The sequence below is a fragment of the Schistocerca cancellata genome, chromosome 6, assembly GCF_023864275.1.
Source record: "Schistocerca cancellata isolate TAMUIC-IGC-003103 chromosome 6, iqSchCanc2.1, whole genome shotgun sequence".
Classification (NCBI taxonomy): domain Eukaryota; kingdom Metazoa; phylum Arthropoda; class Insecta; order Orthoptera; family Acrididae; genus Schistocerca; species Schistocerca cancellata.
Genome location: NC_064631.1, coordinates 655,106,618 through 655,129,866, shown reverse-complemented (window position 1 = coordinate 655,129,866; position 23,249 = coordinate 655,106,618). Strand labels below are relative to the sequence as shown.

General features: G+C 37.5%; 1 protein-coding gene across 2 annotated transcripts in view; it reads left to right on the top strand.

Annotated features, from left to right (window-relative positions):
* The window catches only part of LOC126190732 (endoplasmic reticulum metallopeptidase 1-like), a 263,271-nt gene extending 241,080 nt beyond the window's left edge, over positions 1-22,191 (top strand). For both annotated transcript variants that reach the window (XM_049931220.1, XM_049931219.1), the window contains exons 12-14: positions 8,433-8,551; positions 8,899-9,074; positions 21,659-22,191. In XM_049931220.1, the coding sequence (XP_049787177.1) occupies positions 8,433-8,551; positions 8,899-9,074; positions 21,659-21,823 (460 nt within the window). In that variant the 3' untranslated portion in view covers positions 21,824-22,191. The remainder of the gene's footprint in view (positions 1-8,432; positions 8,552-8,898; positions 9,075-21,658) is intronic.
* Positions 22,192-23,249: the final 1,058 nt, after the last annotated feature.

The window sequence follows — 23,249 nt, the reverse complement described above, 5'->3', positions numbered from 1 at the left end:
CTTGTCCCCCTTTAGCTGAGGTTGCTTCTTTTATTCTGGTGTCAAACAAACCCTTTGTCACAATTATGAAGTGTCTAAATGATCCTGTGGACACCCTTACAAATTGCTGTTTCCGGTTGTGTACAGATCACTTTTATAATACATTTTGATCATTTGCCCAATAACATAAAATGTCTGACATGGACTGAAACATGTTTTTAATCTAATTTAAAATCATTTCTCCTGGGTAACTCCTTCAATTCCATTGATAAATTGCTACATAAAAACTGACAGCCAGTAAAAAGAAAAAGAAAAAATTGTTTTCAAGTATAGTTGCGTGAGTGGGAATAAAATGATAACGTATTTATTAATGTTAACACAAATCCTGTAAACTGACTTGTTCCACATCATTTCAATAAAAGATTCAATCAAATGATCTGTGAAAGACATAACTAACCAACAAACAGTTTGAACTGGGCCGAAAGAACTGAAACGCCCTAACAGATACATTCATTGTACATCCCCATTGATTTTTGCAGTCCTTGTTGCTTGTCTGTTCACACTGAAAACTCTGTGCAAAAGCTGCTGCTCTTGGTTGTTATGTGAAGGCCACCGGCCACTGCATTGTCTGTGGTGAGAGATAATGTATGAGACACTGTGGATCTCAGAATATTGAATTCCCTAGTGATTTATAATACAGAATGTCCTGTGTGTGTAGCTCCAACTGCCATTCTACATTCAAAATCTGTCAGTTCCTGTCGTGTGGCCATTATCATGTTGGAAACCCTTTCATGTAAATTACTTGACTGCAAATGACAGCTCCGCCAATGCACTGCCCTTTTATACCTTGTGTGTGTGATACTAATGCTATCTGAATGTGATTATCTATCCCATAACTACATTTTATCAGAGGATTACAAAACTGAAATGGGATTTTGCCTAGGCGAGAGTTGTTAATGTATCTTTATCAATTTTTGGGATTAATTAGTAGTAATTAAAACATCTTTTTAATTAAAATCAGTTATCAGAATCGAGATATTTGGCCTCATGCTTTGATTGAAATATCTCAGTTGCTTAAAAGACTTTTCTAGGAAAAAGTGTAAAAATCAAGATGAGAAATTCTGTCATATCAGGCGCTGCAGGATTGGTTCGTGGATATTAGCCCCAACAAAACCTGTTACATCACTGCGAACAGAAGGTGGCTCGGACTTCCATTAAATGTTAATACTAACAATCCTGCCTGAGGAACATACACAACTGAGCATTATAGCAGAGATTGAAAATACAGCTTCAGTTGTAAGGTCCATTTTATTTTTCAGTAGTTAAAATTTTTTGCAGGCTCCCATATGTAGGTGTTATATCTGATAGGATCAGCAAATGGCACCTATTGAAGCACCACTTGATCAATGAAGCCAATTGCTATGCACAATTGGGTGACTACAGCATCCAGTGTAGTGAGTGTCCTTCCACCTACATAGGCCAAACTGGCCTCTCCTTTGGCATACGGTTCAGAGAGCATAAGTACCTTAGCAATTCTAAATCTGCCCTCAATAACCACCTGAAGGCTCATAATCATTCCATTTCAGATACAAAAATGAATTGCAGTATCCTACATATTCAATGTAAGGGCCCTGTTTTATGTATGTTGGAGGAAATAGAAATTATCTGCAGAATTAACCATGATCCTTCAGACATTTTGAATTAACAAACTTCACTCAAGCACACCATCTTGCTGAGTAACTTTTCTTTTTTGAAGCGGCGTCCGGCCTCATTTTCTTCTCCTTCTGGTTTATTATTATTGTATGTCAAAAATGTATATTTCTTAACTGGGTAAGTGTTTTTGCCATTGCATTGATGGCCGTTAATTAGGTGTAGCTACTATATGGCATAGGCCTAACCCCTATAGTGAGGACTGCAAGGTCCACCCAGTTTATTTTACATAGCTGTAAAATGCCCTCTTTCAATAGAAGTTTGTATATTTTTCATTCTTTATCCTATGACTATGGTGAATTATTGTGCACCGTTACCTGTGTCCTCATTAAATTAAAATTTGCCTATCTTTCATGATGTAAAATTTGTCTCTGGACTTATCTTAGATAACTCTCATTGAGTCATCGACTTTTAGTTAGCAGGTTTTAAATTGATCCTGCTGTTAACGCATACCTTTAGTGCTATTGCTGCTAGTTATTCATTGGTGTAGTAATTTTCAACAGTGTGGACTGTAAGATTTTGTTAGATGCTTTTTAATAGGAGTGGCACAAATGTATGTTCTTTTAATTCATGACTGTGTTGTGTTATTACATGTTGCGATATATATCCCCATTAAATTAAAAACTTGTATGCCATTTGTGGAAAGGGAAAAATTTTCATTTTGTTTTACGGTTTACGCACAAATTTTACATCGCTGGCTTCCAGTTAGTTTTATTAAAGCTCTGTATTGCCCCTGTTCAGTAGGTTCCTTTATCACTCATAGTGTACTTTTAACACCTTTCATGTAACTCTCTATTTAACGGTTGTTTTCATTTTGAATGTAAATCGCTAATTCAGATTGTGAATTGCCAGGCTAGTTGGCCCTGCGTTGTTCTTCCTGTCAACAGATGGCAGTACTTTTGCCACTCTGGTTTACCGGTTTTCTTCTCGCTTTGCGTACACTACTCTGTGCTCTGGGCTTGCTGGTGATGCACTGCATCCTGTACTCATCCACTGCAGTGCTCGGGGTCACAGCACAAATTGTAAGTGTCCGGGTGTTCATAGCCTATTTCCTTACTCAGACAGTTGTCCATTGTATTGTCTGGTGTCACTAGCCCAACCACTGTTTTCTAAAATGTTATACAGAACTTCTTTTTTGCTTTTTCATGTTTACTATTGTGTGTAAAAACTATTATTAGCTCCAGTCTCGTGCTTATTTTCAGTATAATATCTCATGATGATCGTGTAAGAGTGTGAAACTGATTGTGATTTAACTACTGAAAAATAAGAAGATGCTTACAACTGAAGCAGTATTTTCAACCTCTGCAAAAATATTGATACTGTTTGGCAGGATTTCTAAAAATAAAACTAAAAGCAAATATTTTCATGTTACAATGAGAGCCCATGTAATAAATATAAATAAAATGAGTAGCATGAATAGAGGTGACCAGTTTCAAGCAATCTTCTGTTGTAACCAGAAATGTCTTTTATACAGGGTAGGCCAAGTGGAAACAAAGCCCTGGAAGTAGATAAAATTCTGTTAGAACTGCTGATAGCCTTGGGAGAGCCAGCCATGACTAAACTCTTTCATTCATGAGCAACATGTATGGGACAGGCAAAATATCCTTAGTCTTCAAGAAGAATGTAATAATTCAAATTCCAAAGAAAGCAGGTGCTGACAGGTGTGAAAATTACCAAACTACCAGTTTAATAAGTAATGGTTACAGAATATGAAAATGAATTCTTTACAGAATAATGGAAAAACTGGTAGAAGATGATCTCAGGGGAGATCACTTTGGATTCCAGAGAAATGTAGAAATACATGAGGCAATACTGACTTCACGACTTCTCATAGAAGATAGTTTAAGGAATGGCAAACCTATGTTTATAACATCTGTAGACTTAAAGAAAGCATATGACAATGTTGACTGGGTTACTCTTTCAGATTCTAAAGGTGAGATGGGTAAAATACAGGGAGCAAAAGGCTATTTACAATTTGTACTGAAACCAGATAGCAGCTATAAAAGTTGATGGGTGTGAAAGGGAAACAGTGATTGAGAAGAGAGTGAGACAGGGTTGTAGCCTATCCCCAGTGTTATTCAAACTGTATATTGAGGAAGCAGTAAAGGAAACAAAAGTAAAAATTTGGAGTAGGATTTAATGCATGGAAAATAAATAAAATCTTTTAGATTTACTTATGACATTTTAATTCTGTCAGAGATAGCAAAGGACTTGGAAGAACAGTTGAATGGAGTGGACAGTGTCTTGGAAGGAGGATATAAGATGAACATCAACAAAAGCAAAATGAGAGTAATGGAATATCAGGGCATATGTGCTCCGGGATATCTGGGAGAAAACCGGTAAAAACCTGGGAATTTTCTAGAGTTGTTTTAGTCTTTCATTAAATTTTTGTTATTTTGACTGATAAGAACAGATAAACAGCAAAATGTGTCAAAGCCTTTAGCACGAAGACCGTGAAATACTTCGTAACAGCAAACTGCTTCCGATGAGCATGTTGTCACAACTGCTTACATTAAGTATGTTTTGAGCAGTTTCCAGTGGTCTCATGCACACGTGCAGTTGAGTTGCCTATGAGCAGTGCCTTCTCCCACTTCTGGCTACTTGAAGTGTGGCTGCAGCAGTAGCAAGAAGCAGTCATGGTACACAGAAAAAATTTTGTTGTGTGCCATAGCTGCCAGATTCACGCATGCGCAGAGCAGTATGGGTTTTAATTGGGGGGGGGGGGGGGGGGGTAGCGACCCGTATTTACGTTTAGTGATTTTTGCTGTTTCCTGATGTTGTATTTCCTCTTCATGTACAGTTCACACGTCAAATGAAAACAAAACGGATTTCTGTGGCTGGGAGCTATCAAGTGAATTAAAATACATTCACATAACTACGGAAGGCTGTTTATTAGTTTCAGTTTTCTGGTTTTATTTAATTTCCATGGTTTTTGCGGACAAGCATTAATGCCCTGCACAACAATGACGTTATTTTTGTTGATTTCCTAAGTAAATTTGGCTTTTATTAGTCTTTTCCGCAGATACAGTCAATTTACAAGAAACGAAGTGTTTCATTCCACACTATTGGCTAGTTTCAACTGTTCACTGAAATTCAAGTGCACATTTTCATCATCTGCTACATATGGCATTATGCCATAATAAAGAATCAAACTTGAGACAATGCAGTACTGGTGCTCCAAGAAAATTTACATCCCGAAAAGTGCACTGAAAAGCTTAATATCTGGCTAGGGCCTACTTCATCGTGAATCTGGACATATGAATGTGTCCTTCAAGCCGATTTATGCATTTTAGTATGGTTTACAAGATTCCTATGCTCTTGGAGTATCCTCTGATGTCCTATTTCTTTTATGACATCATGGAAGATCTCTTAATGCTGTATGTGTATAAACATACAGGCTTCCTACATCATCGTAGCTGACCACTTGCAGTAACGCCTGTTTTTGGTGCTCTCTGGCAGCTGCTGAAATGAACCCCTGTCTAAGAAGTCGCGGGAAAATATGGAGAATGGTTCTTTGAAAAGCATTATTTTCAAAGGAAATTTTCTTTTACGCAAAGTGAACTTAAATCACAGAGCGTTTGACTCTCACTTAAAACTTAAAACTTTCATGACCAGCTACTTGGAATAATTTTGAGCCCAGAAGACCAGACATTAATGTCAAACACTAATAAAAAGACCAATATTACATGTGAAAGCCTAGCTTCTCTTTAATTAATCTTTGAGACCAATATTATATATGTAAGCTTAGCTTTTCTTGTAGCTACACTATATACATCAATTTAAATCATTAATTTTTCCTATTTATGCATTCACACTACTTTGACAGTGGTGTGACTATTGGCTGACTACATCACATGTCCTATGCTCTGAATATCTGCTGTGATTGGCTGACCAAATCACATGACATGAACTATGATTGGCTTACAATAGTGCATTGCAGTGTCTGTTTCAATTCTTTAGAAACTAACATGGAATTGGAATTTATATGTTTGTAATATGAAAATATGCAGCATATCGTAATATGAAAATATGCAGTGCACATGTTGCTGCACAGCAGAGATCTTTCCCCTTGCCGAGTTTCATTTTCTGACCTGCAGGAAAGTTCTTGCTGGTGTATAAAACCTTTACCATTCAAAGGATTGATGGTTTTACAGCTCTGAGGGAAAGTACACTGCCGCTTATCATGGAAAAAGTGTATTTTCACCTTGGAAGAAATATATTTTCATGTGGAAAAAAGTTAGTTTTTAACTGGGAGCCCCAGGAAAAATCTGGGAATTTTTTTATCTTGTCTGCGTATACACCCTGAATATAGTAAAATGAAATCAGGTGATGCTGAGGAAACTAGATTAGGAAATGAGACACTCAAAGTAGTAGATGAGTTTTGCTATTAGGGGAGCAAAATAACTGATGTGGTTGAAGTAGAGAGGATATAAAATGTAAATTGGCAGTGACAAGAGCAGCATTTCTGAAGAAGATAAATTTATTAACATTGAATGTAGATTTAAGTGTTAGGGATTTAAGTGTAGTAAATCTTTTCTGAAAGTATTTGTCTAGAGTGTAACCAGAAGTGAAACATGGATGATAATCAGTTTATATAAGGAGAGAATAGGAGCTTTTGAAATGTGGTACTACAGAAGAATGCTGAAGATAAGATGGGTAGATCATGTAACTAATGAGTAGATACTGAATGGAACTGGCGAGAAAAGACATTTGTGGTGCTACCTTACTAGAAGAAGGGATTGGTTGGTAGACACATTCTGAGACATCAAGGGATTACCAATTTAGCACTGGAGGGAAGTGTGGGAGGTAAAAATAGAGATGGAGACCAACAGATGACTACAGTAAGCAGATTCAGAAGGATGTTGGGTGCAGTACTTACAGATGAAGTGGTCTGCAGAGAGTATAGTAGCATGGAGAGCTGGATCAAACCAATCTTCAGACTGAAGACCACGACAACAACAACAATACAACAAAGGCCAAAAGCTCTTCTGTAGTAACCTGATTGAATACAAAGCAAACAACTGAAATACTGAAAGAACTGAGCACTTTATTGAAGCTGCAGGATTATTTATAACATTCTTTCTTGAAATGTTTTCCATCTTTGTTGATACATTTTGTCAAATGACCTGGCATTCTGAGACATACTTGTTTATACCCAATCAATGTCTTAAAAAAGTGTTGTATATAGCTTTTTTCATTTTCTCATGTTTGTGGTTTTTGTAGCATACTCTTTATCTTTAAGATAACCTCAAAAGAACAAATCCAGTTCTGTAGAGTCAGGAGATCTGGGTCACATTTCTATTACCCCTCACCATCCAATAATTTTCCCACTAAATACCTCATCAATGTAGTTTTGCATAGCTGTTGTGTAATGTGGTGGACCTCCATCACATTGAAAGTAAAGTGATTTGAAGTTGTTCTTGGTTATTTGTAGCCCTAGAATGACATAATGGTCTGGCACTTGTATTTATAATCATCACAAACAAACATGATTATTTTAGTATTTTCAATGAGTTGCAATAAGTTATTACTTTTGGCGCAACCCGTATTACATCAGAATCAATTTCTGTTTCATACAATTTTAGGTTATACTTTTCAAAGGAGTTTTGTCTGAAGCAATTGTTTAGATGTAAGTCGAGTCATCACAGTCAATCTCGAACTTGGGAAAAGAAGGCAAGTACAGTAGAATTATATCGCATGTGGGAACTGAACACCAAAGTCAGAATTAAAAGTTACCTTTTTTAAGAGAATAAAGAAAAATGCGAACATTGCTCAATATCACACAGTAATTAATATAAGACCAGGGAAATTTTTCCAGTATTCTGAAAGAAAATACCCTATAAATGATTGCAGATAGAGAGAAGCATGCATTGTAATGTGTATTGGTGTATTCCATTAATGAAATGACACTTTCCATTTAAACCATGGAAACTACAGTTCGTAATATCAACAGTACTGTATATGCTCATATTCTATTTAATTTCACCAGAGAAAAATTAATTCCAGTCTCACTCATTATTTTTGAAACATGTTTCACGATGTCAAAACATTAATTTATTGGATTAGTGATCACAGAGTCCTAATTTACACGTACTTTTCAGTGCACTAAAACGGTTTATTAAATTGGAGAAGTTATGAAACAGATCATTGTTTGAAAGGGTTATGAAATAATGGCATATGTTATGACTGTTGAAAATATGTGCCGGAGTATATTCAGCACTTCTGAGTAGGATTTCACTGAAATCATTGAATGTAATTGCTTTTAATTGATTTTGTTCCCATTGGATCCATTCAGTTAATGTAAATAAATTTAATTCACTTGGTGTAAAGTATTTATGGAAATTTTGGTTGTATCTATCATAAAGAGTGTGAAAATGACAGCTCATGAGAAAAATGTTACTGCTGGATGTCAAACAATATGAATAATATTTTCATAAATATCACAGTGTCTCAAATAGTGCACTACAGGTTGGTGATAATCCATCAATAGTTTTTCAAAACATTGTCTGCTGATACTTGCACAATAAGGACTTTATTAATTCTCAGAGAATTATGCCAAATGTTTTGTATAGTTGCAAGATCTAGAAATGTCAAAATATGATAACCATTTGGTATTTGTGATTCCTTGTAGTGTCTTTTGTTACATCTGTATGGTCATATAAACATCTGTTATTGTGTGATATTTAGACACTTTCTGAAATACTGTATTTTACCAGATGATTATAAAATCTCTATGTTCACAGCAAGCATACACTTTGGATTCCAAGTCCTGCTCCTGTTATTCATAACCCAACAAAACTGGAACTTTTGTCTGCAAAATCGTTATCAAAATCTGTAAGAAGATTAACTTTCAATGCCACAGGTAGGAGGAATAAAACTAAGATGGAGTACATTTTTAAGAGGTTTTGAACATTTCTGCAATGTAAGAATGGCCATTTTGCATGATGAAAACATTCAGTTTAAGTATTATATGGTTGAGTGGTAGCATTTGTGATAAACATTTAAAATTTGTTGGTCATTTTAGTTGTCTCAACCAACACAGAGAGAGGCTGAACTTTTTTCTTCCAAAGATGAGTTGGTCAGTGCTTCAGAATTTCATAATTTCATAATTTGCTAAATTGTTACACAGTTTACCTAGGACTTATATTTACTTGGTGCGAATCATTCTAGACTTCGTTATCTTTCATATTTTGCATATGTTTGTTCTAGGTCCAGATCATATGCAGCTACATATTTCACCTAAACCTGGAGTTAAGCTCCTGGGATGGAGTTTTTGTCAAGATGTTACATCTGGTGAACCAAATTGGAATGATCGTCCAACATATTTTATTCATTATGGACGCGGTCTTGATAGCCCACCGTGGCAGTTCTGGTTTGACCTTGAGGTAAACAAAAAGATTTTATCTCGGTAATTCATTGTAGCTTATCAGTTGGTTGTGTGAGAATGTTATTTTCAGGCAACGGCATTATTTTGTTGGTAGCATCATGTTTTGTCTAGCTTTTATTTTAGACTTGTCTGACTATTTTGGCCTATTAATAATGCATTGTTCAAAGCATCCAATACAACTCCATGCTTCTTACATTCTCTTATTAATTTCAAACAGTGTTTAAGAAACTCTGGAACTGTTGTGCAAGACAGGACTGCATAAAGAATGTTTTTCACATGTGCAACTTATCATTTGCCCCTACCCCACTCCCTCCCCTTGCCCTTTTTTTCCCCATACATTTTCACCCTTTTTAGTTTTCAGTATTAACTGTGAAACACACTGTACACAAATCTTGCACTCAGTTGCTGGCCACTGCTAATTGAGGTACACACTGTACAGAAATCTTACAGTTGTGATGCCTTTGGTGTCCCTCTCAGTTTGGTGCCCCAAGTAATGGCTTGTATCACTTGTGTCTAACTGTCTCTGGGGTTAGATATGGGTTTGAATTATTGATGAAGAAATTCGTTCATCTTTTTGTAATAATGAGCCACTAAGCCTGAAGAAAAATTAATTTCATTGAAACAAGCATTGAATATGTTTTAAGAATATGCTTCCATACATAACACTTATTTCCTACACCATTTGCAGTAAATGTCACCTTGATTCTTAATCAAATGCATTTCTTAAGTCAACAAATATGTCTAGATGTCCTTCCCTTTCCTCATCTGTTTTCCCATCAGTTCAAGGAAGGTAGCAGTAACTTAGGTACAGCTTCTGAAACCAGTTGATCTTGTGTCAAAATGTTCTCCACATTTCCTTCAGTCCATTCAAGAGCAATGGAGACAAAAATGTTTGAGGTATGTGATAGAATAATGTCCACTCACCCATAGGTGACTGATGTGTGGGGAATAGAAACGTGAAACAGAAAACAGAATTTATACTAGCTTTTGACCTCTTACTCTTTCTCTAGTAAAAGAGCACACACTCACACATACACAACCACACAGACACCCACCTCACACACCCGCGGCCGTGGCAAGAATCTTGCCATCAGGTTGTGCATTTGGTTGTCTGTGTGGTTGTGTGTTTAAATGTGCATACTTTTACTAGAGAAAGGGCAAGAGCTCAAAATCTAGTATAAATACTGTTTCCTGTTAGGTTTATCTGTATGCCACACATCAGTCAATGGTGGTTTATTTTACATCTACATCTACAGCTACCCTCTGCAAACCACTGTGAAGTGCATGACAGGGGGAATGTCAAATTGTACCAGTTATCAGGATATTTTCTTGTTCCATGCACATACAGAGCACAAGAGAAATGAGAGTTTAAATGCCACTGTGTGTGCTGCAATTAATCTAATTTTATCCTCATGATCTCTATGGGAGCAATATGCAGGTGACTGTAGTAGATTCCTTGAGACAATATTTAAAGCCAGTTCTTGAAACTTTGTCAGTAGACTTTCTTGAGTTAGTTACCATCTATCTTCAAGTCTGCCAGTTCAGTTCTTTCAACATTTTAGTCACATTCGCCCAAAGGCCAAACAAATCTGCGACCATTTGTGCTGCCCATCTCTGTGTATGTTCAGTGTCCCGTGCTAGTCCCACACACTTCAGCAGTATTCTAGGATGGGTATCATGAGTGCTTTGTAAGCAGTCTCCTTTGTAGATGGATTGCATTTGGCTTGTACTCTATCAATAAACCGAAGTCTGCTACCTGCTTTACACACGATAGAGCCTACCTGATCATTCCATGTCATGTCCCTACTAACTGTTACGCCCAAGTATTGGTATGAGTTTACATATTCCAACTGTGACTCATTAATATTATATTCATAGGACACAAGGATTTTTTTTTTTGACTTGCACAATTGTACATTTTTGAAAATTTAAAGCAAATTGACAATCTTTGACCCACTTTGAAATGTTGTCTAGGTCTGACTGAATACTTGTATAAATATAATAGAGGGAAACATTCCACGTGGGAAAAATATATCTAAAAAGAAAGATGATGAGACTTACCAAACAAAAGCACTGGCAGGTCGATAGACACACAAACAAACACAAACATACACACAAAATTCTAGCTTTCGCAACCAATGGTTGCCTCGTCAGGAAAGAGGGAAGGAGAGGGAAAGACAAAAGGATTTGGGTTTTAAGGGAGAGGGTAAGGAGTCATTCCAATCCCGGGAGTGGAAAGACTTACCTTAAGGGGAAAAGAGGACAGGTATACACTCGCGCACACACACACATATCCATCCATTGGTTGCGAAAGCTAGAATTTTGTGTGTATGTTTGTGTTTGTTTGTGTGTCTATCGAGCTGCCAGCGCTTTTGTTTGGTAAGTCTGAATACCTGTATAGTTTCATGTGGACTGTACTTCATAGTAGGTAACTGCATCATCTGTGGAAAGTCCTTGTTTTCGAGGACATTAATATGCAACATGAACAGCAAGGGACAAGGGACCCAATACATCTTTCTGGGGTACACTTGAAGCTACCTCTGCATCTGTTGATGACTGTCTATTCAAAATAACATGAGGTGTCCTCCCTACCAAGAAATTCTCAGCCCAGTCATATATTTTGTCTGATACCCCACATGAACATACTTTTGGTAATAACTGTAGGTGTGATACTAAGTTAAGTGCATTTTGGAAATACAGGGTTTACACAAAGCCCAGCAACACTTTAAATTATTTATTGCACAAGAACTAAACACTGTACAGTGTCATACATATTGCATTTTGAAGAGAAACTCTGAAAGTTTTTTTACAAATGTTCAATGTGCGAACCATGAGTGGCTTGGCAGGAGTCAATATGGTAATTGAATTCTTGCCATACCTGTCCCAACATGGCATCGTCGACTGTAGCAATTGCTTCCTGTTTTCTCTCCTGGAGCTCTGCTACATCACGTGGTAGAGGTGGTACATACACCAGATCTTTAACGTATCCCCACAGAAAAAAGTCACACGGAGTGAGATATGTTGATTGGGGAGGCCATTTCATGAAACAGATCGCTCCACACCTGAGCTTACCATGTTTGTGACTAACACTGACTATCAGAAAATTACCAAACTACTCTGTGACAGTATACATGGGGGGGGGGGGGGGGGGGGGGTGGAACTTTCAGGGTTTTTCTTCAAAATGACATTTGTATGATACCTATACAATGTTTGGTTCTTGTGCAATAAATAATTGAAAGTTTTCCTAGACTTTATGTACACCCTGTATTATTCCATCCAGGAATTTCCATTGTTGTGATAATATAATGATTATTTTGCACACCCACAAGTCTTCTGTGGTGTTTTCTTGGGTATGAGAACATTAACAACTTTTTTTACAGTCTATAGAATTTGTACACCCTTTGTTTCTATTCTTCTCGTACTGCTATCATGAACTCCACAGGTACTTATATCAATCCACGGAGAATTTCAATGGTTAACTGTGAAAAGCTGTGTCAAAGTCTGAAATGAAGGATGAGAAACTAATGTGAAAAAGTGACTTCAGTTGGTTTCAGTTTATCATATCTGCTGTTCAGTATGTTTCAAAGAAGCAGTGGTGGAAGTAAAATTCACAACAAGAATAAAAGAGCAGGGGAAACTGACGTCGTTGACATTCTCTATGGATGCTGCCTTTTTGGATGACTGCAAATAGCAATTAGTACAATTATATTGAATGTAAATGCTGCTTAACATACAATTCTGATGAAGGATAAGCATGCTGAAGAGGAAAGTAATTAAGATCAATATCAAAAATAATTATTCAAATTATCATTCAAAATGAGCATGATAGAGTAGAAGTAGGGAATTAATTTTGTTGTCTGTGAAACAAGATTGTTGTTGTTGTGGTCTTCAGTCCTGAGACTGGTTTGATGCAGCTCTCCATGCTACTCTATCCTGTGCAAGCTTCTTCATCTCCCAGTACCTACTGCAACCTACATCCTTCTGAATCTGCTTAGTGTATTCATCTCTTGGTCTCCCCCTACGATTTTTACCCTCCATGCTGCCCTCCAATACTAAATTGGTGATCCCTTGATGCCTCAGAACATGTCCTACCAACCGATCCCTTCTTCTGGTCAAGTTGTGCCACAAACTTCTCTTCTCCCCAATCCTATTCAATACTTCCTCATTAGTTACGTGATCTACCCATCTAATCTTCAGCATTCTTCTGTAGCACCACATTTCAAAAGCTTCTATTCTCTTCTTGTCCAAACTATTTACCGTCCATGTTTCACTTCCATACATGGCTACACTCCATACAAATACTTTCAGAAATGACTTCCTGACACTTAAATCTATACTTGATGTTAACAAATTTCTCTTCTTCAGAAACGCTTTCCTTGCCATTGCCAGTCTACATTTAATATCCTCTTTACTTCGACCATCATCAGTTATTTTGCTCCCGAAATAGCAAAACTCCTTTACTACTTTAAGTGTCTCATTTTCTAATCTAATTCCCTCAGCATCACCCGACTTAATTCGACTACATTCCATTATCCTCGTTTTGCTTTTGTTGATGTTCATCTTATATCCTCTCTTCAAGACACCATCCATTCCATTCAACTGCTCTTCCAAGTCCTTTGCTGTCTCCGACAGAATTACAATGTCATCGGCGAACCTTAAAGTTTTTATTTCTTCTCCATGGATTTTAATACCTACTCCAAATTTTTCTTTTGTTTCCTTTACTGCTTGCTCAATATACAGATTGAATAACATCGGGGAGAGGCTACAACCCTGTCTTACTCCCTTCCCAACCACTGCTTCCCTTTCATGTCCCTCGATTCTTATAACTGCCATCTGGTTTCTGTACAAATTGTATATAGCCTTTCGCTCCCTGTATTTTACCCCTGCCACCTTTAGAATTTGAAATAGAGTATTCCAGTCAACACTGTCAAAAGCTTTCTCTAAGTCTACAAATGCTAGAAACGTAGGTTTGCCTTTCCTTAATCTTTCTTCTAAGATTAGTCGTAAGGTCAGTATTGCCTCACGTGTTCCAGTATTTCTACGGAATCCAAACTGATCTTCCCCGAGGTCGGCATCTACTAGTTTTTCCATTCGTCTGTAAAGAATTCGTGTTAGTACTTTGCAGCTGTGGCTTATTAAGCTGATTGTCCGGTAATTTTCACATCTGTCAACACCTGCTTTCTTTGGGATTGGAATTATTATATTCTTCTTGAAGTCTGAGGGTATTTCGCCTGTTTCATACATCTTGCTCAAGATTAAAGATGTGAAAAGAGTAGAATTAATGAGCAGACTGAAACTCCTGCCAAAAAAGATCAATCTTGTTTGATGGTTAAATGAGGCAATTGTGTATGCTCCATTACATAATCATCATCTTCTTCTTCTTCTTCTTCTTCCTCTTCTTCTTGAGCAGTTTCCAGTTTCAGTTTTGGTTTGTTTGGAACATAAGCCTCACCATCTTGTCTTGTTCTCCCACCATCTTTTTGTGTTCACTCTGGTCTGGCTGTCACTTCTCTTTTTCAGCACTCTCCTCCACACCGTTCAGCCACCTACTCCTTGGTCTTCATCTTGGTTATTTCCTTCGCATCTCCATTTCATGTATCTTGTTGGGAATCCTCTTGTTTTCCATTCTCATTAAGTGCCCATACCATCTTAGCCTTGATGTTTCTGTCCTGCTTTGCCAGGGTTCCTCTTTCAATATTTCCCTTATCCTTTTATTTCTCTTCTTATCTTTACTTGTTACTCCTAGCCTACTTCTGAGGAACTTCATTTCACATACATGTAATAAGCTTTCACCTCTTTTCTTCATTACTCAGTTTTCAGATGCATAGGTCAGTATTGGGATGTAGCAACTTCCATACATAACTTCTTTGCTTTTTTGTGGGATGTCTTTGTTCAAAATCAGGCTCTGAACACTTTTCAGGGATGTATCTGTATGTCTGCCACATTCACTGATCTCTTTTGACTTCTTCCATTTTTCTCTACCACACTTCCCGAGTACTTGACACTGCCCTTCTTCAGTTGTTCACCTCCAATCCTTTTTCCACTAGTTGGTCTATCTTTCTTTCTAGTTGTAATGAGGGTCTCACGTTTGTTTACATTAAATTTCATTCTGTGCTCCTTTCCAATAAGTAAAAATCCAGATGTGAGATGTTTACACTGTTTTATCAGTTTTCTGTAAATGTAGGTACACAAAAACTGCCATCTTTGATTTTGTAAACGAAGCCCTGATGTAAGTACACCATAAACGGCACCTATCTGCTATATTTTTGGACCTCACCAAAGCTTTTGATGTCATAAACCATAAACAACTACTCTCAAAATTGGAACATGTAGATCAGGGGACTGGGACAGAAATGGATACAATCATAACTGAACAGCAGGCAACAAACAGTGGAACTTAATATCAAGAAGGAACCAATATTGGCCAACTTGGGTATGAGAACATTAACAACTTTTTTACAGTCTATAGAATTTGTACACCCTTTGTTTCTATTCTTCTCATACTGCTATTATGAACTCCACAGGTACTTATATCAACCCAAGGAGCATTTCAGTGGTTAACTGTGAAAAGCTGTGTCAAAGTCGGGGAAACAATGTTAAATGTGGTGTGCCCCAAGATTCCATTCTAGATCCAATTTTGTTCCTGCTGTTTGTAAATAACTTATAGTCAGCAACCCCTTCCGAGACTTCTATAAAATTTGCAGATGATGCCAACATTCTGATAAAAGGGAAGACTGTAGGTGAACTGGAGAATGAGATCATAGCATACATGTTACACATAACTTATTGGTTCTTTACCATGAATGCAGAAAAGACAGTGACTATTCATTGACATACTGCACAAAGGATAAACCCTTCAAGCTCTATCAAAGTGTTATCTGGCAAACAATTAGAAATTGTAAATAGCATTAAATTTCGATGATTGTGGATCGAAGAAAATCATCATCACTAAGGAATTAGCTACCACCTGCTATTGCATGAAAATTCTTACTGGCTGTATGACACAGCAAATGATAAAGAATATCATATTACAGACAGGCGGAATCACTCTTGAGATATGGAATAATTTTTGGGGAACTCACCTGGCAGCAGAAGTTGTTTTATTGTCCAAAAAAGATTTATAAAGGTCATAGCAAATGCACTGCTAGAAGATAGCAACAAAGGATAACAGCACTGGATTATGGGATGGATGAAAAACTATCAGTCAAAATTCAACAATGGAAAATCCAATATGGAATATAACAATATTATGAAAAGGATAGTTGCTACTCAATACACAGCACAGATGCTGAATCACAGATAGGCACAAAAAAAAAAAAAAAAGACTGTCAGAAAATGAGCTTTCGGTCAACAAGGCCTTCATCAGAGATAGGTGACACACACACACACACACACACACACACACACGTGCGCGCGCGCAGCACATGATGGAAGAAGCAACTGGGTGGTGGTGGTAAGGAGGAGGCTGGAGTGGGGAGTGAGAGGGATAGCAGGGTAGAGCTGCCAGATAGTAAACTGCTGCTTGTGGGAGCATTCCCCCATTCTTTTTACCAGGTCCTTAACCAGCCCATATCCCTGTAATAGACCTAGATGCAAGAGTTGTCCCATACATCCTCCCATCACCACCTACTTTAGTCCAGTCACTAACATCACTTATCCTATCAAAGGCAGGGCTACTTGGGAAACTAGTTATGTGATCTACAAGCTAAGCTGCAACTACTGTCCTGCTTTCTACATGGGCATGACAATCAACAAGATGTCTGTTTGCATGAATGCCCACCAACAAACTGTGGCCAAGAAACAACTGGACTTTGTAACCTCCCCCTCACTTATCGACCTAAATGACAGTGAAAAATTAAACCGCATGTACCTAATGGAAATTTGGGAAAAGCAATCATCACCGAAGTTAATCTGTCGGTAAAGAGGGAGGAAAGGGTTACATCTAAATGAAAGGAAAAATGCAAATGAAATTGGTGGAAATTAATTTTGAGAAAAGGGTAAAATTAATGAAGATAGTAAATGTGCAGTCATCACGTTAACAATTAATTAGAATTAATTAGATATTTGAGATTTGGGGAAAATTACAGTCGCCAGTCCTATGGACAACTACTATAATAACTGAAAAAGAAACGTTATTGCACATATAATTAGCACTAAAAGTGTGGCAGCTGAAGGTTGACACTTGTTGTGTGAAAACTGAAAGTTTGTCAGAAGTAATAAATTTCGCTACACTCTGACTTAATTTAGCGAAAGAATTAATAAAACCGGAAAATTGAAAGTTAATTTAGTGACTGAAATTAATAGTGAGATTTGTTTCTGAAGCACTACGAAATTCAGTAAAATAAGGTTAGTCTTGGGCGACCTCAACAATCATTTCAAAAGCTACTTGAATCTACGCAATTTAGAAATAAGAGATTTAACTTTGAACTTGAATTAAATGATTCTGGACAATTAACAATAGTAACATTAAGTACGTACCAAGCTGAGCTGCAGTCACAGGTAAGCTAAAATATGCTAACAAAACTCGCACTCTTAATTTGTGCTTGTGTAATCTAAATATTGTAGCCAGTTATGAATACCTTAACTGAACTTTGAAATTAAAGCAGTGAAATGGAATGATATTACTTTAATGCTGGCGTCTGAATTTCAATGACACTGGGGTTCATTTCGGAAAAGGAAGGGACCCTGCTTGGTAATGCAGTTGGGACAGTGAGCAACAAAGGTTCATGCTAAGTTGCTGTAATTTTGTGATGCAACAATTTTAAAAGCTGAAGTCTGCCATACAGTTCTAAAACTTTACGTGCTTCCAGTCTTCCTTGGTTGATTGAAGGTTTGAAGTTGTCGGTCGAGGAGGTGGCGACAGTCACTCATTGTCGGCAGTCGCTGTTGCAGAAGCTGGATGTTGGTGCACCTTCTTCTTGACACTGTCACCAGGCGAAACGGGCTCTTGATGTGCGCCAGCTAATGCTTCCCGTCCGCGACACGGTGTCAGAAACTATCATAGCAAGTCGAGCGCAATTACATGCTGCCAAACCCCGAAACCGCGGCAACTCGCGGGAGCGTCATCTGCTCAACCGCACTACTCCAGCCAGACTCTCTCTGCCCGCACTCCACGTGGCAGAGTTCACACTACAAAGATCCTAAACACTTTGGTTCTCCGCACGACCTATCGATGTATTCGTTCGATAGCATAGTTTTCCCTAGGCAAGACCCAGCATAAAAATACAAATAATATTTACAAAACAAACCAATTAAACATCGACATAAATGCATAAATAAATATATATTTATACAAATAGTAAAACCATTACAATATATAAAGACACAGAAATGTCATATCTTCAGGTAACAAAATAAGGAAAAAAATTTATAGTACAATAGATGGAAATAGGAGGATATACATTTCCAGCATTACAACTTCCCCATTGCTGAGCATGCCACCCAACACAACATTCTTCATTTCAATGACTGCTTCATAGCCTGTGCCATCTGGATCTTCTCCACCAACAACTACTTTTCTAAATTGCGCTGATGGGAGCTCTCCCTGCAGTATCTCCAATGTTCCCACAATATTTCTGGCCTCAACCTTTGTTAGTCATTGACCTTACCCATGTAGCCCCTTCCCCCGTCCTCATTCCAGCACTAAATAGCCCTCTGTTCCACCAATTCATCCGCAGTCTTTTTACTTCTCTCCTTTTGTGCTACCCCCCTCCCCCCTGCCTCCACCCCCCAACCCCCCTGCCTCCACCTCCTCCCCTCCCTTACCCACAGTATAACCTCCCAGCTGCATGTAGCTGCTCTACCCTCTCTCCATATCGTTCCTGTATGCTCTGCCAACAGCACTTTACCATCCCCCACCCCTACCTTTTGATTATATTGTAACTACTAGAAGCTCATTCTGGCCCCTGTTTTAACAACCTACAAATTCTCCTACTATGTTGCTTATAAAAGGTGTAGAACTTTGATTCCGCTGTTTGCTGATAGGTGGTGACAACGGTAAGTAGCGGTTCAAAGAAACAGATTACAGACATCGGGCAGTTAGCTTGGACCTCGGTCAACATAATCTCATTCAAACATTAGTCAATATGTGTCTGCATCATAAAGTTGTTCTTGATTGAAAATGTCAGTTTACGAGCCTAATTCTCGTCATTTGCGGGAGGTGTTTCTGTTTTGTTTCAGCATGAAGAAAACAGCGGCTGAATCTCATCAAGTGCTCTCAAGAACATATGGTAAGGAAGCTATTAATGAAAGAACATGTTGTTAGAGGTTTCAATGCTTCAAGAACACTGATTTTAATGTCATAGACCGGCAAAGTGGTGGAAGAGAGAATGTTTTTGAAGATGCAGAATTGGAGACATTGCTGAGTGAAGACTCGCGTCAAACTTAAGAAGAATTGGCACAATTAGTGGGAGTGATGCAGAAAGTCATTTCAAAACGTCTCAAGGCTATGGGCATGATTCAGAAAGGAGCAGCTTGGTTCCCGTGTGAACTGAATCGAAAAGACATTGAATGGCGTTTGTGTGTTTGTGAACAGTTGATTCAGAGGCAAAAACAGAAGGGATTTCTGCATTGCATTGTGATCGGGGACGAAAAATGGGTTCATTGCGATAACCCTAAATGCAAAAAATCATGGGGATATCCCGGCCATGCTTTCATGTTGACTGCCAAACCGAATATTCACGGCTCCAAGATCATGCTCTGCATTTGGTGGGACCAGCTTGGCATTGTGTACTATGAGGTGTTAAAACCATGTGAAACAATCACAGGTGCTTGTTATCGAATGCTATTAATGCCTTTGACCAGAGCATTAAAAGGCAAACGGCCGTAATACTATGAGAGGCACAATAAAGTGATTTTGCAGCACGACAATACTCGACACCACGTTGCAAAAGAGATCAAAATATACTTGGAAATGTTAAAATGGGAAGTCCTACCCCACCCACCGTATTCTCCAGACATTGCTCTCTCTGACTATCACCTGTTTAGATCAGTGGCACATGGTCTGGCTGACCAAGACTTCCGATCTCATGAAGACATCACAAATTGGATCAATTCGTGGATCTCTTCAAAAGATGAAAAATTTTTTCGACACATGATTTGTACATTGCCCGAACGATGGGAGAAAGTAGTGGCCAGCGATGGAAAATACTTTGAATGATACATGTGTAACCAATTTGTTTCATTAAAGCCTCAAATGTTGGGGAAAAAACGGCGGAAGCAAAGTTGTACACCTTGTACATTTTGGGAGTTACATGTTTCATTAAGAAAATAACAGACACTGAAGACCAACTAGTGCAAAAAAATGAAACAGTTCATATGTACAATACTCTACAAAATGGAACTGGAGAGTGAGTATGCAAAAACAAAACTTAGACAAGATGAGCCTCTAGTAGCAGGGAGAAACTTTAGAACAAGTTACAATACATTAAGACACAAAAATTTAAGGAATTTTGAAATGGCTCTGAAATATATATTTTAAATAAACTGTATTATAGTGCTGATGAATATATACAATCTTAAATATATAGAAGCTAGTTGCTTCTAAAATCTGTATGGGTTCCTGTCAAATACTTCAGTCAGTAACATAATCACCACTAGTGTATGTCATATAAATTGTAAATATTTTCTAATATTTACATTTGTGTTTTTAGTACCAATGCAAAAGCTATAAACTATAGTCGTGAAGATGCCATAAAAACTGTAAACATTACTCTGCTTTTATAATTAATAAGATCAATTATTGTCAATTCATAAGAAAAGGGTCATGATTTAATGTAAATTTGTTTCCTTAAAAAAATTGTAAGTGATGGTAAACATAATGATGTAAAAACATTAAAAATTCTCTTGCGTCTTTAACTAGAAGACTGTTATAAGTTCTAGAGAAGAGCATCAAGACAGCAATCTGTATATATAATTTTGTTTACAGTTTTGTGTTTGTAACTTATTTATATCATAGTAGATATGCAATTCATAATCATCACATTAATTGGTGTCTCATCTCATCATCTGTCAGAAATTGACTTGTCCAATATCAATTTGTAACTATGTACAAAAATGTTGGAGTGGACCAATAAAACAATCAATCAATCAAAGCAGTAAAACATTTGCAGGGTATTATTGCCTTACTCAAGCTATCAAACAAAACAGATAATAATGTACTTTTTAATTTTTGTTAGGGATGGGGTGGGGGGCTTCCCTGGAGCTATTTGCCATTAAAATCATCTGTTTTATACTACCCTGGACCTCAATCCAGGCACCAGCTCTGAGGTCATCAGGGAATCACAATAGTTATTTCATACTGAGTGCTTATGTGCACTGCGTTGTAACTATGTGAATATATTTTCAGTCGTAATATGCCATTTACATATACTTCCTGAGTGTTTCAGTTGTCATTTTTGCTCTTGGTGAAACTATTGTTGCAATTTTCAGTTACTGACTTGTTAATCTGTTTTTGCATGTAATATAAAATTATGTTTCATTGTACCTGAAGTCAAATACTCGAGTAAAGGTATTGTATGTTTGTTGTCATTTTGTTAAGTTTGTAACAGTAATAATTATTACATGTTTACAACTTCTTTGCAGGTGCAGTCATTGTCAAATGATACTATTCTTGACTTAGCACTCTCAGGACAGTATATGACATCTGGTCATCAGATATCACCCATCTTCAGAGATATGTTGAGTAAATTTCCAGATTATGCCAAAGTGGTGGCATGGACATCTTCATACAAGCACTGGCAGTTTTAAGATTGTGCTGAGAGTTAACAGTTCTTCCAAAGAAAGTCTTCTATATGTGGTTTATTTTTACAGTGAATTTTTGATGATGTGTGTACAGACTGAATTTGGAGGTGTATTTGGATATCTTTTTTTCCAGATAATATAGTGTAATGATTAACAGGATTCAGAAGCGATAATGCAGTTGAAGCAAATCATCTTGATTATTAGGTATATCACAATTTTAAGAATTTTAGCCATTGTGTACTGTCTTTAACACAGATTTACCATGTGACAATTGTGTATAGAAAATTTATGACTTATATTGATATTAAATAGCACTAGGAAGTGTTTGTTGCTTTTGTATATGGTCTATGAGAAATGAAGACTGTTTTGATACTTGTGACTAGTTTTTCTTGATTTTAATTTGTGATGTAACTAGAATCGTGATGCTTAGTCTGCACTTTTTCACTTTTAACTGATCACTTAACAGTAACAGGACTGTATATTATTTGGAATCACTGTAGGATGGTTGTGTAGTGTTATACTTAGTTACATGTTCAGTTGATTATTTTCATGATTTTGTTTATAATATGGAATATATTATTTCATGGTTACACGACATAGTTGCGCATTGAGTAACACTGGAATTACTATATTCTCACCCAATTACAGAGTGGGCATTATGGCCATGTGGTGTTCATAAAGAATTTTAGAGAAGACTCAGGTGAAGGTGCTCCAGATAAAATGATTGAGACTGCAAGTATAGAATAAATACACTCTATTCCTTGGCAGCGATACATCAAAATGCATGCACATACTACAGAAATTCAGAATGAATGGGCTCCAAAGATCGTCCTGCCACATACCTGAGCCACTGATTCAGAGAGGGGGAAATTTGAACACCAAAACATAATTAATGTAGAGTAATGAAGTTTCAGTAATATATTTATCTAGGCAACATATTTAAGTGATTAACATTGCAAGATCACAGGTTAATGTAAGTGAGAGATTACCCATTGTAAATGTGGGAAGCCGGTTCATTAATAACCGATGTAATCACCAGAATGTTGAATGCTAGCATGACGACACTCTCACATTGTGTTGTACAAGTGCCAGATGTCAGTTTGTAGGCTGGAGTTCCATTCCTGTTGCACTTGGTCGGTCAACACAATGACAGTTAATGTCGTTTGTGGATGAGGCTGGAGTTGATGTCCGATGATCTCCCATATTGATTGGAGACAGATCGGGTGATAGAGCAGGCCAAGGTAACATGTTGACACTCTGTAGAGCATGTTGGGTTATAACTGGGGTATGTGGGTGAGAGTTAGCCTGTTGGGAAACACCCCCTGGAATGCTTTTCATGAATGGCAGCACAACAGGTCAAATCACCCGACTGACATACAGATTTACAGTCAGGGTGAGTGGGATAACCACGAGAGTGCTACCGCTGTCATAC